The sequence below is a fragment of the Cyprinus carpio genome, chromosome B3 (genome assembly GCF_018340385.1).
Source record: "Cyprinus carpio isolate SPL01 chromosome B3, ASM1834038v1, whole genome shotgun sequence".
Lineage (NCBI taxonomy): Eukaryota > Metazoa > Chordata > Actinopteri > Cypriniformes > Cyprinidae > Cyprinus > Cyprinus carpio.
In genome coordinates, this window is record NC_056599.1 from 20188861 (window position 1) to 20202256 (window position 13396).

The following is a 13396-nucleotide window of genomic DNA, read 5'->3' on the forward strand; positions in this document are numbered from 1 at the left end:
TATGCAATTGTTTTCTATTGTTATAGTCTTTGGTAATTATGTTAACATGCATTATGCGTAGTTAATATATATATTAGGCCTTTACATCTGTAAGCATATATTGTTGAAGAATTTCGTTGCTGTTTTTTAAGTTGCTTTGTATTGTGTTTGCTAAATGCATACATGTAACGTTAATGTAAATGTTATATGGACTCAGTAGCTAAAAATGCTTTAAAAAACAAAATATGTAAAAATCCCGAATGTTGTGATGGACCCATTATCACAGGAGAGGAGGCAGCCAACCCATCATATTTTTGTGTCAGGCCCTGTCAGTGTATATGGCACTGCAAATGATTCATTAAAAAATCAGTTCTGAGTCAGCTGCAGCGGGGTGTAGCTCAGCACGGGCGGGTTTAACCAACAGTTATTGTTTTGTCTAAACAGAAATAACTTTTTTTGTGAGTGGCTGGTAACGCGGAGCAGTCAGTGGGCTGTGCTTATGTGAGCGGGGGAGAGTGTTTGCTCCACCAGCAGCCGCTGCCAAACAGAAATAGACTGCGACTGCTGCCATATCTTGAACTAGACATGGCCGCGACCGGAGTTCTCCCCTTCATCAGGGGAGTGGACCTTAGTGGGAACGACTTTAAGGTACGAGTTCTGCTTTGAGACGTCTATATGTACTGGGTATCGTAAATAAATCATTCGCTCAAGCGAGGAAAGAGATGTAGGTTAGTCAGCGTGTCAAAACAGGTTGAGCTGGTGAGCTAGCAGTGCTAACTCTGCTAGCTCGGACGAACACTGGGCGTCAGCTCGCGACTTGTCAAAATGTGTCGCTGTCAATCAAACTGTGACAGCGAGGAAATAACTAGAAGTCTGTTCGCGAGTCATATGTGTTGGGTGGCCTCGACAGATGAACTGCGCTGCTGCTGACATGGGCTTTCAAAACAGTCCAACACACGGTATCAGCATGTATATGAAAAATAAGATTTCTTAAGGATGTTAAATGCAGAATTCTTTTACATGAGTTCCTTAAGCGCTATTACACAAGTGTGTCAGTTCACTTGAGTAAATTTGTACTGAGTCTCTGTCTTGTATAAAGCCACTTCAGTCAGATCTGCTCATCTTGAGATGACTGTGAACAGCATGCAAATTTTTTATCTCCGTCTCATATTGCTGCTATAGCGAACACACCCCATAATCTCTCTGTAGAGTTTTTGAAATGACATCATTGCACCAGGTTTAGATTGAATTTAGGCTTCAGACTGATGCGAGTAGCCCTGTTTGGAAAATGACATCAGTGTAGCAGATCCATCGAAAACTGTCAAATCCCTGACACAGAAACCGACTCTTGATGGTCAGATTTGAGACTGTGATGCTTGTATCTCTTCTGTTGAACGCAGGGGGGTTATTTTCCGGAGCATGTCAAGTCTATGACCAGCTTGCGATGGCTGAAGCTGAACAGAACGGGGCTTTGCTATCTTCCAGAGGAACTGGCCTCCCTTCAGAAACTGGTGATTGTCAATTGCAACGCCGAGTCACAATTTCATATTTTGCAGTTAGACTGTCAGTGCTCATCCTTGGGTCTTTTGTGTGAAATCAGGAACATTTGTCTGTGAGTCACAACAGCCTGACTACACTGCATGGAGAGTTGTCAAGTCTTCCCAACCTGAGGGTAATGTGAAATATTTCATAATACTGTCGATCACATGTTCCTCTGCCTACTTTTCACATAAGTATATGTATATATATATATATATATATATATATATATATATATATATATATATATATATATATATATATATATATATACATATATACATACATATTCAAAATTTTGGGGTAGGACGTTTTTGTCATTGTTGTTTTTTGAAAGAAGTTAATACATTTATTCAGCATGGATGCATTAAAAGTGTCAGTAAGGACATTTATAATATTACAAAATATTTCTATTAATGTTTTGTTTAATGTTTCAGAGTATTACATTTTAAATAAAAGCTGTTTTTTGGACTTTCTGTTCTTTAAAGAATCATGACAAGTATATCATGGTAAAGTGTTACTACTGAAGATAATAATGAACATGTTCTTGAGCACTAAATCTCTGAAGGATCATTTGACCCTGAAGACTGGAATTATGGAGCCATTCAGTTTTGCAAACACAGGAATTAATTAAAAATTAAAAATATTTTCTTTTATAAAATATATTTTATCTAATGTATAATATTTAAATATTTTTTTGCTAAATAAATGTAGCCTTGGTGAGCATAAGACGTCTTTCAAAAAATGTTACAAAATCTTACTGACGCCAAATTTTTTAACTGTATTTTGAAATACCGCAGCATTATTTTCCACAATTTTTCTGTATTCATTTTCGATGCATAGACCGCAGTTTAATCTGCCCTTGTTGTTCTGCTGTAGGCGGTTGTGGCCAGAGCAAACAACCTGAAGAACTCTGGTGTTCCTGATGATATTTTTCAGCTGGATGATCTTTCTGTGCTGGTATGTGCAGAATTACTTTGTGTTTATTTCTCTCTTGGGTGAATGAAGTATTTATCTCGGTTAAGTGCAAAATTATTTCATTTTATGTAAACAGGTGTGTGTCTTGATTAGTGAAACTATGCGAATTTGTCATGGATTGTGTGCTGTATTATGTGTTTGTGTGTTGTGTATTGTGTGTTTAGATGTGCTCTTCCCCCTTTCTGTTCAGGATCTGAGCTACAACCAACTAACAGAAATCCCCCGGGATTTGGAGAACTCCAGAAACATGTTGGTCTTAAACCTCAGTCACAATAGGTATGGTCTTTCTTGGAAGTGAGGAATAATGTTCACTCATGAAAACACACATTTATTAAAAAAGTTTTTTTATATATATATATATATATATATTGATCTGTTATCATGGTATTTTGGATGATATCTTAGGAGGATGATTGGGGGGCCTACTCAAAGGATACATTTTTGTGCCCAGTAATAGCCAGACTGAGTGCAGCTGAAGGAATGGAAAAGAACGCAGGGATCCTGAGACATGTTTTTAAAAGTTGAACTATTTTTAACTTCACACACCATCTTAGAAATGCTATGCACATGGCACAAGATACTAAAAACCCAATGGAGCATCCATCTATATCAATGGTTCTCAAATTTTTTTTTTTACCTCCAAGGCCCTCATATTGTCCACAACTGTATTTAAAGGCCCCATGACATTTCTAAGTGTTTGTGATTTACTGGATAAAAATCAATGATAATGATTTTAGAAAATATTTTTACCTGATAAAAAATTTTTTTAGAGCTTGACATGACTAAAAAAATGTGTGTTTGATATAAAAATGCCAGTGGGATATTTACATGACTTTTCTACATCCCTTTTTCAAATGCGGGGGTTACATCATAATGATTTCAACCGCGGATTTCTGTGAACACATGTAACCTGATACTCATCTCTGATGTTTGCTCTTTCTCACAGCATTGATAACATATCAAATCAGCTGTTCATTAACCTCACTGATCTGCTGTACCTGGACCTAAGTGACAATAATTTGGACAGTCTGCCTCCTCAGATGAGACGCTTGGTCCATTTGCAGACCCTCATACTCAATAATAATCCGCTTATGCACGCACAGCTGAGGTAAGGCAGATGGTTTTTATGACTTGTTTTATTTCCATGTACACTGCCATAGGCTACATTCATTTCAGATGACCTCATTGTGTTATCAGCATTGCCTCTGATAAACTCTGTGTCGCTTGTGTGCTTTTGTTGTAACAGGCAGTTACCTGCTATGGTGGCCCTTCAAACCCTTCATTTAAGGAACACTCAGCGTACTCAAAATAATATGCCCACGAGTCTGGAGGGCCTCACTAACCTAGCAGGTAGAGATCCAGGGGTGTTGCTGTGCTCTCTGTAAAACAATCATCAGTATCTGTAATTGCTGTTGCTCCATGTGTAATGAATCTTGTGTGTGTCTGTGTAGACGTGGACCTGTCCTGCAATGATCTGACGCGGGTACCAGAATGCTTGTATTCGCTGGCTAATCTCAAACGGCTAAATCTGAGCAGCAATCAGATATCTGAACTGTCACTGTGCATAGATCAGTGGACTAAACTCGAGACGCTCAACCTTTCTAGGAATCAGCTCACATCCCTGCCTGTAAGTCCCTCATTGCCATAAAAGGTAAAACAGAGGAACGTAACACTTACAGATGTTGTTTGGCTTTGAAAGTGTTTTTGTGCATGTATTGTCATTCAGCTTACATTGATATATTTGTTGCTAATCTTGTCCCCACCCCCCCTTTTGATGTGATATGCAGTCTGCCATTTGCAAGCTGTCTAAGCTGAAGAAGCTGTATGTGAACTCAAACAAAATTGATTTTGATGGGCTTCCATCTGGTGTGGGAAAATTGTCCAACCTGGTTGAGTTCATGGCTGCAAATAATAATTTGGAGCTTGTTCCAGAGGGGCTTTGCAGGTGAGAACTGACACAGTTTATTGATAGTTTGACATCATTTATAAAAACCAATGTATATGATATTGATGATGATAATAATAATATGTGGCTTTTTGATTTGCCCAGGTGTGGAAAATTGAAAAAGCTGGTTTTGAACAAGAACCGGCTTGTGACGTTACCAGAGGCCATTCATTTCCTCACTGACCTAGAGGTAAGAACACTTTATTGAAAAAGGAAAAATAAAAAAATCTTATTATTATTATTATTATTATTATTATTATTATTATTACCTACACTACTGTTTGGGGCCAGTATGTTTTTTCCTTTTATAATGTTACAAAACGATTCCTATTTTAAAAAAACACTGTTCTCTTGAACTTTCGATTCATCAGTGATTCCTGAATGATCACAGTTTCCACAAAAATATTAAGCAATTTTCATAGGAAATGTTTCTTGAGCACCAAATCAACATATTAGAATAATTTCTTAAAATATGTACTTATAAGAGTAAAGCAACAAACACTTGTGCATATGTTAAAACAGTTAATAAATGCTGAATAAAGTTGTTATTGTGACACTGATTGTTTTTAGGTTTTGGATGTCCGTGAGAATCCAAATCTAGTAATGCCCCCTAAACCAGTGGACAGGACAGCTGAGTGGTACAACATAGACTTCTCATTGCAGAACCAACTGCGATTGGCTGGTGCGTCTCCAGCCACTGTGGCAGCAGCTGGTGGAGGTACAATACATGCTTCTCTCTCTCTTTTTTTTATCTCTCTCTCTCTCTCTCTCTCTCTCTCTCTCTCTCTCTCAGAGTGGAGGTGGTGTTGTTGTGCGTATGTACCTAACTGTTGTTAGCTCAGTATCCTGAATCTGAAGCAACAAAACATAAAATCTAACTGTGTATTATGATAATCTTTGTGTATTATGCAGGAAATAGCCCAAGAGACCATATGGCCAGAAAAATGAGGCTAAGGAGACGCAAGGACTCAGCCCAGGATGATCAGGCTAAACAGGTGCTGAAGGGAATGTCAGACGTGGCTCAGGAGAAGAACAAATCCATCGAGGTAAGAGAACAGCAGAGCTCGTGGGGGAACCTATGTCCAAACATTCCTGCTCTTCATGTGTCTCACAATCTTTTAGGAGAATGGAGACTTAAAATACTCTGATCTGAAAACCAAACGATGGGACAAGAACCTGGAGAAACCGCAGCTGGATTACTCTGAGTTCTTCATGGAGGATGTGGGCCAGATCCCTGGTGTTACCGTTTGGCAGATAGAAAACTTCATACCCATCCAGGTGGACGAGGCCTTCCTTGGGAAGTTCTATGAGGCAGACTGTTACATTGTTCTCAAGGTCAGGCCCGGACCTTTTTTTTTTTCTTGTTACTTAAATGTACTGTTATTTACATATAGTTTTTTTTATGAGATTCTTTCAATGAATGTTTTGTAATGCACTTTTGCAGACGTTCTTAGATGACAATGGAGCTCTGAACTGGCACATCTATTACTGGATCGGGCAGGAAGCTACCCTTGATAAGAAAGCCGGCTCTGCCATCCATGCTGTCAATCTCCGTAATTATTTGGGTGCTGAGTGCAGGACTATCAGAGAGGAGATGGGAGACGAGAGTGAAGAATTCACTGCAGTCAGTAAAACAAACACTGTTTTCTACACAAAATGATGTATTTTTGCATTATCAGCATATATGTTTCTCTGTACTGTGTCATTTTAGGTGTTCAACAATGAGATTTCTTATATTGAGGGTGGAACTGCCAGTGGATTTTACACAGTAGAGGACACTCAATACCAAACCAGGTGCCCCACCAAAAACAACACCCAGGACAGTCTATCCAGTACATCCCTGATCTGACTCGCTCTGATCCTGTTTGTTTTGTATTTTGGGCAGGTTGTACAGGGTTTATGGGAAAAAGAACATCAGATTAGAATCTGTGCCTCTGAAAGCGTCCTCACTCGACCCCCGGTGAGCTTAATGTGCTGTTTGCTGTATTATGTTTTTTTATGGGATTGATTTAGTCTGATAATGTTTTGTTTTTCTCTCTCTCTCTGATTTCAAGTTTGTCTTTTTGTTGGACACTGGTCTTGAGATATTTGTTTGGAGAGGAGGCAATGCAACACTTGGTGGGACTACAAAAGCAAGGTAAGATGCCAACAAATAAGCCGTCTTCCCCCCCTCTTGTGGTTCAGATTTGCAGTAGTGCCTATGTTATTTATAGGTTATTTGCTGAGAAGATCAACAAAAATGAGCGAAAAGGCAAAGCAGAGATTACAACTTTGATGCAGAATCACGAACCTCCAGAGTTCTGGGAAATTCTTGGGGGACAGCCGGAGGAAATCAAGAAACATGTCCCAGATGACTTCACTCCTGTTCGACCCAAGCTCTATAAAGTCAGGGAATGGTCTATAATTTGTTGTGTATTCCTTTTCAAAACCACTATGTTATAATATAAGATTTTGTACTTTCTTGGTCTGTTAGGTTGGTTTGGGCTTGGGATACCTTGAACTTCCTCAGATCAACTACAAACTCTCTGTGGAGCACAAGGACAAGCTCAAGCTAGATGTGGTTCCAGAGCAAAGACTGGTAATGCAGAGTTTTTCAGACTGCTTTGATTTATCATTTACATAATGATTTTAGCAGCATAAAAAATGAATATGTACACTACCTTTCAAATGTTGGGCTCGATAAGATTCCTTTAAAAAACAAATGAATTCTTTCATTTAGCAAGGATGCATTAGATTTATTAAAAGTGACAAATTTGTGTAACAGCGTAAAAGTTTGTACTGTTTCAAATAAATGCTGTTCTTTTGACCTTTGTTTTCATCAAAGAAACCTGAAAAAAGCACTTAACTGGTGGAATATCTTGTTTTAGGTACAAGGCCTTTTAGACACTAAAGGTGTCTACATCGTAGATTGCTGGTCGGATGTCTTCATTTGGATTGGCCGTAAGTCCCCACGTCTTGTGAGGGCAGCTGCATTGAAGCTGGGCCAAGAGGTGTGCAGTATGCTCCATCGGCCAAAACACGCCGTGGTCATCCGTAATCTGGAGGGCACAGAGTGCCAGGTAAAATTGACAAAATAAAAGAACAAAAAAACGCTTTGACCTTTTATTTACCGTCATTCTTTTAAACGAAACCACATTTTTACAGAGTGTTCTAATTCCTGTTATATTACCATGTTACACTCAACAGGTCTTCAAATCCAAGTTCAAGAATTGGGATGACGTGTTGAAGGTGGATTATACCAGGAACGCAGAGAGTGTAAAGCAAAATGAGGGCTTGAGTGGAAAGGTGAAGAAGGATGCAGAGCAGAAGGATCAGATGAAAGCCGACCTAACAGCTCTGTTCCTTCCTAGACAGCCAGCAATGCCTCTCACAGAGGTAAGAGCTGAAATAACAGCTCATTTAACAACCCAACCTTTCATTTTCTGCTACAGTTCTGTAAAATTCATTGTCTTCTTGGGTTTGTTGTAACTCTGACAGGCGGAGCAGATGATGGAGGAGTGGAACGAGGATTTGGATGGCATGGAGGGATTCGTTCTGGAGGGGAAGAAGTTTGCCCGTTTACCCGAAGAGGAGTTTGGTCACTTCTATACTCAGGATTGCTACGTATTTCTCTGCAGGTTGGTCAGAGGGTTTCACTAAAATTAACTGCAAAAATCCACCAATTCTGAGATGGACACAATAATGATTGTTAACTAGATCAAATCATTAGATGCCAAAAAAAGACATAGCACACCCTTTCCATTAAATCTCATCCTCTGTGGGCTGGCGTCAATTTATGCATGTTAAGCTCTAAACACACTGCACGATTTTCGGCTGTCCCAGACGAAAGATGGGCATCGTAAAACAATCGTGACTCCTAATAGGTGGTCCTGTGTCGTACAGTGAGAGAGGTTCAAAGACGGCCGTTGTCATGGTTTTGCATCCAAAGATAGCCTACGATACAGAATGATCATCGCACAGTGTGTTCGCTGGTACGATGCAAGTTTACTGACCAACCAATAAAAATGCGACATGAAATCAACATTATTCTTCTATAATAATGTCGTAGCATATGAGTAAATAGGTGTCATCATCGTAAATGTCGTAGCCAAGTTTATTAAATAATTTTCAAACAGTGTGACATGCAGTGATCTTATAGGATTGCTAAAATCGTGCAGTGTGTTTTGTGCTTTACTGATATAAAAAAAATAATAACTTCATTGTTTTAGGTCATTGGTTTCAAACTCAATTCCTGGAGGGCCACAGATAGGGTGGCCAAACGTGCCATTTTCGCAGGACACGGCCTGGCCAGGATTTCTATATTGCCTAAAATATCTATGTTTTGGCTTTGTTTGCGCTGCGCAGACCAATTGTTGTATAAAGTAGCGTGAGAGTTCTAGAGAGCAGACGGTTTCTTGTGCTTTTGAATCGCTCTCACGGTACTTTGATGTCATACACCAATTGGTATGCTCAATGCTGCTTCAAGTCCAACACTAATATGTACACGTATTTGCATCGCTTTGACCGTTCTCTGTAGATCCCACCTTCTCACGCACCATGATTGGTCGATTACATACAATGTCTGCATGTTATTGGTCAAACGATCATTACCGTCATTAAGTATGAAAACAGGAAACATAAGCCAAAACCTGGATATTTTAGGCAATATAGAAATCCTGGCCAGGACGTGTCCTGCGAAAATGGCACGTTTGGCCACCCTAGCCACAGCCCTGCACAGTTTCGCTCCAACCCTAATCAAACACACCTGATCCAGCTAATCAAGGTGTTCTGGATCACTAGAAACTTCCAAGCAGGTGTGATCTGGAGCTAGTTGAAACTAAACTCTTCAGAGCCGTGGCCTTCCAGGAATTAAGTTCGAGACCACTGTTTAAATACTCAACACTTTCATGTTTCAATAAAATAATGGGATATTTGTGTGTGTTTTAGGTACTGGGTGCCAGTGGAGTATGAGGATGATCAGGAGAAAGACAAAGAGAAAGAGGGAGACGATGAGGACAAACAGCCTGAAGAAGACTTCCAGTGTGTGGTTTACTTCTGGCAGGGCCGTGAGGCCTCCAACATGGGCTGGCTGACCTTCACTTTCAGCCTGCAGAAGAAGTTTGAGAGCTTGTTCCCAGGCAAACTGGAGGTACCACATGTTTGCACGGTTAATGTACATGTTATGAAATGTAACTTCATTGTGTTCATCCTGTTGCCTTGACTGTGTAATCCTCATATGTATCATAAATGTTACGACTTTTATTTTAAGAAGACGTCATCATCTTGTGTATATTTCAGGTTGTGAGGATGACCCAGCAGCAGGAGAATCTTAAGTTCTTGTCACATTTCAAGAGGAAGTTCATCATCCACAAAGGCAAGAGGAAGCTAAAAGTGGACAGTGTGCAGCCAAGCCTATACCACATCAGGACAAACGGAAGTGCGCTATGCACCAGGTAACTATACTGTGTTTTGTCCAGCTAGCATGTTTTCATCTGCTATGTCTAAAGTAAAAGAATTTACATACATGGTGTTTCTGTTGTGTTTTTAGGACTATTCAAATAGCCACAGATTCCAGTAACCTCAACTCTGAATTCTGCTTCATACTGAAGGTAAACATTAATGTACTTTATACAACCTGTTCATGTGTTATAAATCATCAAATAATTATAAAGGAGTAAAGATAATTTGCAGTGGTTTATAAACAGTTAATAACTCAAACGTTATTTCTGTAGGTGCCATTTGAAAGTACAGACAACCAGGGGATCGTGTACACGTGGGTGGGCCGAGCAGCAGACCCAGATGAAGCTAAACTGGCAGAGGACATCATGAACACCATGTTTGATGACACCTACAGCAAGCAGGTTCATACCTTGTTTATGAACATCAAAACATGCACATTACATCTCAACTTTTTTTACAATTTGTTTTCTTTTTCCCTTTTCTTCAGGTGATAAATGAAGGAGAAGAGCCAGAAAATTTCTTCTGGGTTGGCATCGGCTCACAGAAACCATACGATGAAGATGCAGAGTACATGAAATACGCTAGACTGTTTAGGTGAGTATTTCATTTCAGTTTAATTTATTTAAATGCGCTACTGTTCAAAAGTTCAGAAATGAATGGCTTTTATTCAGCAAGGATGCATTCAATTTGATCAAAAGTGACAGCAAAGACATTTATAATGTTACAAAAGGTTATAAATAAATGCTGGGGGGGTTTTTTCATCAAAGAATAAAAAAAGGTATCATGGTTTCCACAAAAATATTAAGCAGCACAACTGATTTCAGCATTTATTATAAGAAGAAATGTTTCTTGAGCAGCAAATCAGTATATTAGAATGATTTCTGAGGGATCATGTGACACTGAAGACTGGAGTAATGATGCTGATAATCACGGAAATAAATTACACTTTTAAAATAGAAATTTAAATAGAAAGAAATATGTATTTTAAATGGTAATGAGATTTAACAATATGGCTTTTACTGTGTTTTTGATCAAATGTAGCCATTGTGAGCATAAACTTTTAGACGGTAGTCTACCTGTAGATGTACTGGTTTTGTAACTTATTATATTTTTTGTATTTTGTCATATGTGATACATCAACAGTAGATTTGTCCTTTTGTCTCAGGTGCTCCAATGAGAAGGGTTACTTTGCTATATCAGAGAAGTGCTCTGACTTCTGTCAAGATGACCTGGCCGATGACGACATCATGCTTTTGGACAATGGGAAAGAGGTAGAGCTTCATGTTTGCAGTCAAACAGATTCTCTTAGCAGTGATTTCTGTTGCTGAGCTGCTTGTTTGCTTGTTTCACAGGTTTACATGTGGGTTGGCACACAGACAAGCCAGGTGGAGATTAAACTGAGCTTGAAGGCTTGTCAGGTCAGTGGCAGTTTTATTGTACACCAGCACTTAGTTTTTATCTTTACACACTTGCCCTCAGGCCTTTCCTGTGCCTGCTTAACATTGGTGTCACCCTTCAATCAGGTCTATATTCAGCACATGAGGTCCAAGGACGCAGAGCACCCCAGAAAACTGCGCCTGGTGCGCAAGGGCAACGAGCCTCACTGTTTCACCCGCTGTTTCCACGCATGGAGCGCCTTCAAGACCGCACCTGCATAAACCAGCCTCACACCTCACACAGTCTGTCTGAATACAGTTTGAGCATTAGGGTTCAGAAAACAACACCACTCACAACAGACCATACATTATTAATGTGCACTGCATCACTCTCTTTAAAAAGCTCACACATGTATTTGCTAATTGAAGCAATATTATTGAATTTTATATTTATGTGTAGATTTGACATCAAAGGAAGGGTCTAAATGATACAGCACTTGGGTTAGCATTACCTCAAGAGATCAGATGCTGTATTCCTTAAGGGATGTTTTAAGAAGAACATATCTGTTGAGGGAGAGTCTACATTTTTAACCATCTGGCTGCACAAGTGAATTGTCATACCTGTTTACATTTTCTACATTTGCAGCGGTTATTTTAAAGACGACTCCTTGCATCATTTGTATAGGTTACACCTTTCATGTTTAATTCTGTAGATGCACATCACACACTGCCAAAACTTTCCGTTATTGAAAGCACAACACTTATGTCTGTTTCAGATATCACCTAAACAAGATGCTGATTTTTGGTGCCTCTCACACCAGATTGTTTTTTTTTTTTTTTTTTTTTTTTGCCTTTGAATGTGTCTTTCCATTAGCTTGATTTGTTTTACTGCTTCACTTTTGGGATGTTGACTCTGATGCCAATGCTGATGGAATAATGAATTGCACAATTTAGTGTGGGATGTATTTTGAGTTATGTGCCCTTAAACTGCCCCGTACATCTATACCAATGCAGCAGATAACTGAGTGGAACCCAGTGATTTTTAATGAAAAACACAGTCTGTAACCGGCAATCCAGTGGAGAGAGAGGAAAAGTTATGGTCCTGTGTATGGACTACTAGATTTTTTTTTTTTTTTTTTTTTTTTTTAATTTTGAATATTTGTTGAACTTGGACAGGGAAATTTTAGTCAGATAATAAATATTCTTATTTTAATTATGCTAATCAAATTTTTTAAGGCTGTCATAAAAGGGATTGGGAGAGGTAAAATAGTTCTTTGCAGTTGACGGTGAGTTGCCCTATTTTGTTTCTTTTTGTCACCGCAGCTTTTTTGTCTGCATATATAAATGTATTTCTATGTGTAGAAATATTTTCTGCCACTGATTTCACCTGCAGATGCTCTATTTATGTATTTTGTATTGAATAAAGTTTCATCGCACATCTGTATCTGACTCTCATGGAGTATTTGTCATTGTATGCATGCATTTATTTATTTTTATTTATTTATTTATTTATTTATTTGAAAGGGGACAATGTACATTAATAAACATTAAAACAATGTAAATGTACCCGAGTTAGCTCAAAAGTGCTAATTTTCATCGGTAGTCCCCCAGCCAGATTTAAACAAGGCAACCTTTAAAAATAATCACAAGTACAAAATCACAAAAAAAAAAAAAAAAAAAAAAAATTTGCATACAACACATTATGGTTAATAAATACAATTCATATAAAAATGATATAATATTTAAATACACACATAAAAGCATTAGTGCCCACAAGTTTGGCTCTCTACAAGCCATTTTTTTGCATTCTTTTTGAATGAAAAGAATGACAAGGACTCTAATGGTTGCCGGCACTGTGTTCCATTGCTGAACTGCTCTTACGGAGAAGACGGCCTGACCAAAAGCTGTTTTTCTCCGGGGTATGATGCAGTCTTCCCTCACTGCTCCTCTAGTTATCCTAACCCTCACTGGATCTAAAATGTATAAAATCACATAGTGGAGAAGGTGCTAAGCCATATCTAATTTTTATAAATTAAACAAATGTTTTTTGAATTTAATTAGATTATCCCAGGTAAGTAACTGATATTTCCTCTGAATACTACAGTGGTGGTAGTGGTATGGTTTTTTATCCAGTATTTTT

At 38.6% G+C, this 13396-nt stretch overlaps 1 protein-coding gene across 1 annotated transcript; it reads left to right on the forward strand.

Annotated features, from left to right (window-relative positions):
• Positions 1-348: 348 nt before the first annotated feature.
• On the forward strand, positions 349-12695 carry LOC109113394 (protein flightless-1 homolog). The gene is made up of 30 exons (XM_042720152.1): positions 349-627; positions 1380-1490; positions 1580-1651; positions 2398-2478; positions 2687-2772; positions 3443-3604; positions 3743-3846; positions 3948-4123; positions 4284-4441; positions 4547-4631; positions 5012-5159; positions 5354-5487; positions 5564-5776; positions 5886-6065; positions 6153-6235; positions 6327-6401; positions 6495-6578; positions 6655-6826; positions 6915-7019; positions 7309-7500; positions 7628-7816; positions 7919-8058; positions 9368-9569; positions 9719-9873; positions 9969-10029; positions 10153-10281; positions 10368-10474; positions 11046-11151; positions 11233-11298; positions 11404-12695. The coding sequence occupies exons 1-30, from the start codon at positions 565-567 to the stop codon at positions 11536-11538; spliced, it is 3774 nt and encodes a 1257-aa protein (XP_042576086.1). The 5' UTR covers positions 349-564; the 3' UTR covers positions 11539-12695.
• The last annotated feature ends 701 nt before the right edge of the window (positions 12696-13396 follow it).

Coding starts and splice junctions, on each gene's coding strand:
- LOC109113394 (XM_042720152.1), top strand. CDS start 565: ATGGCCGCGACCGGAGTTCTCCCCTTCATCAGGGGAGTGGACCTTAGT. Junction 5,488..5,563: donor AGAAGAACAAATCCATCGAG/GTAAGAGAACAG, acceptor ACAATCTTTTAG/GAGAATGGAGACTTAAAATA. Junction 10,475..11,045: donor AAATACGCTAGACTGTTTAG/GTGAGTATTTCA, acceptor CTTTTGTCTCAG/GTGCTCCAATGAGAAGGGTT.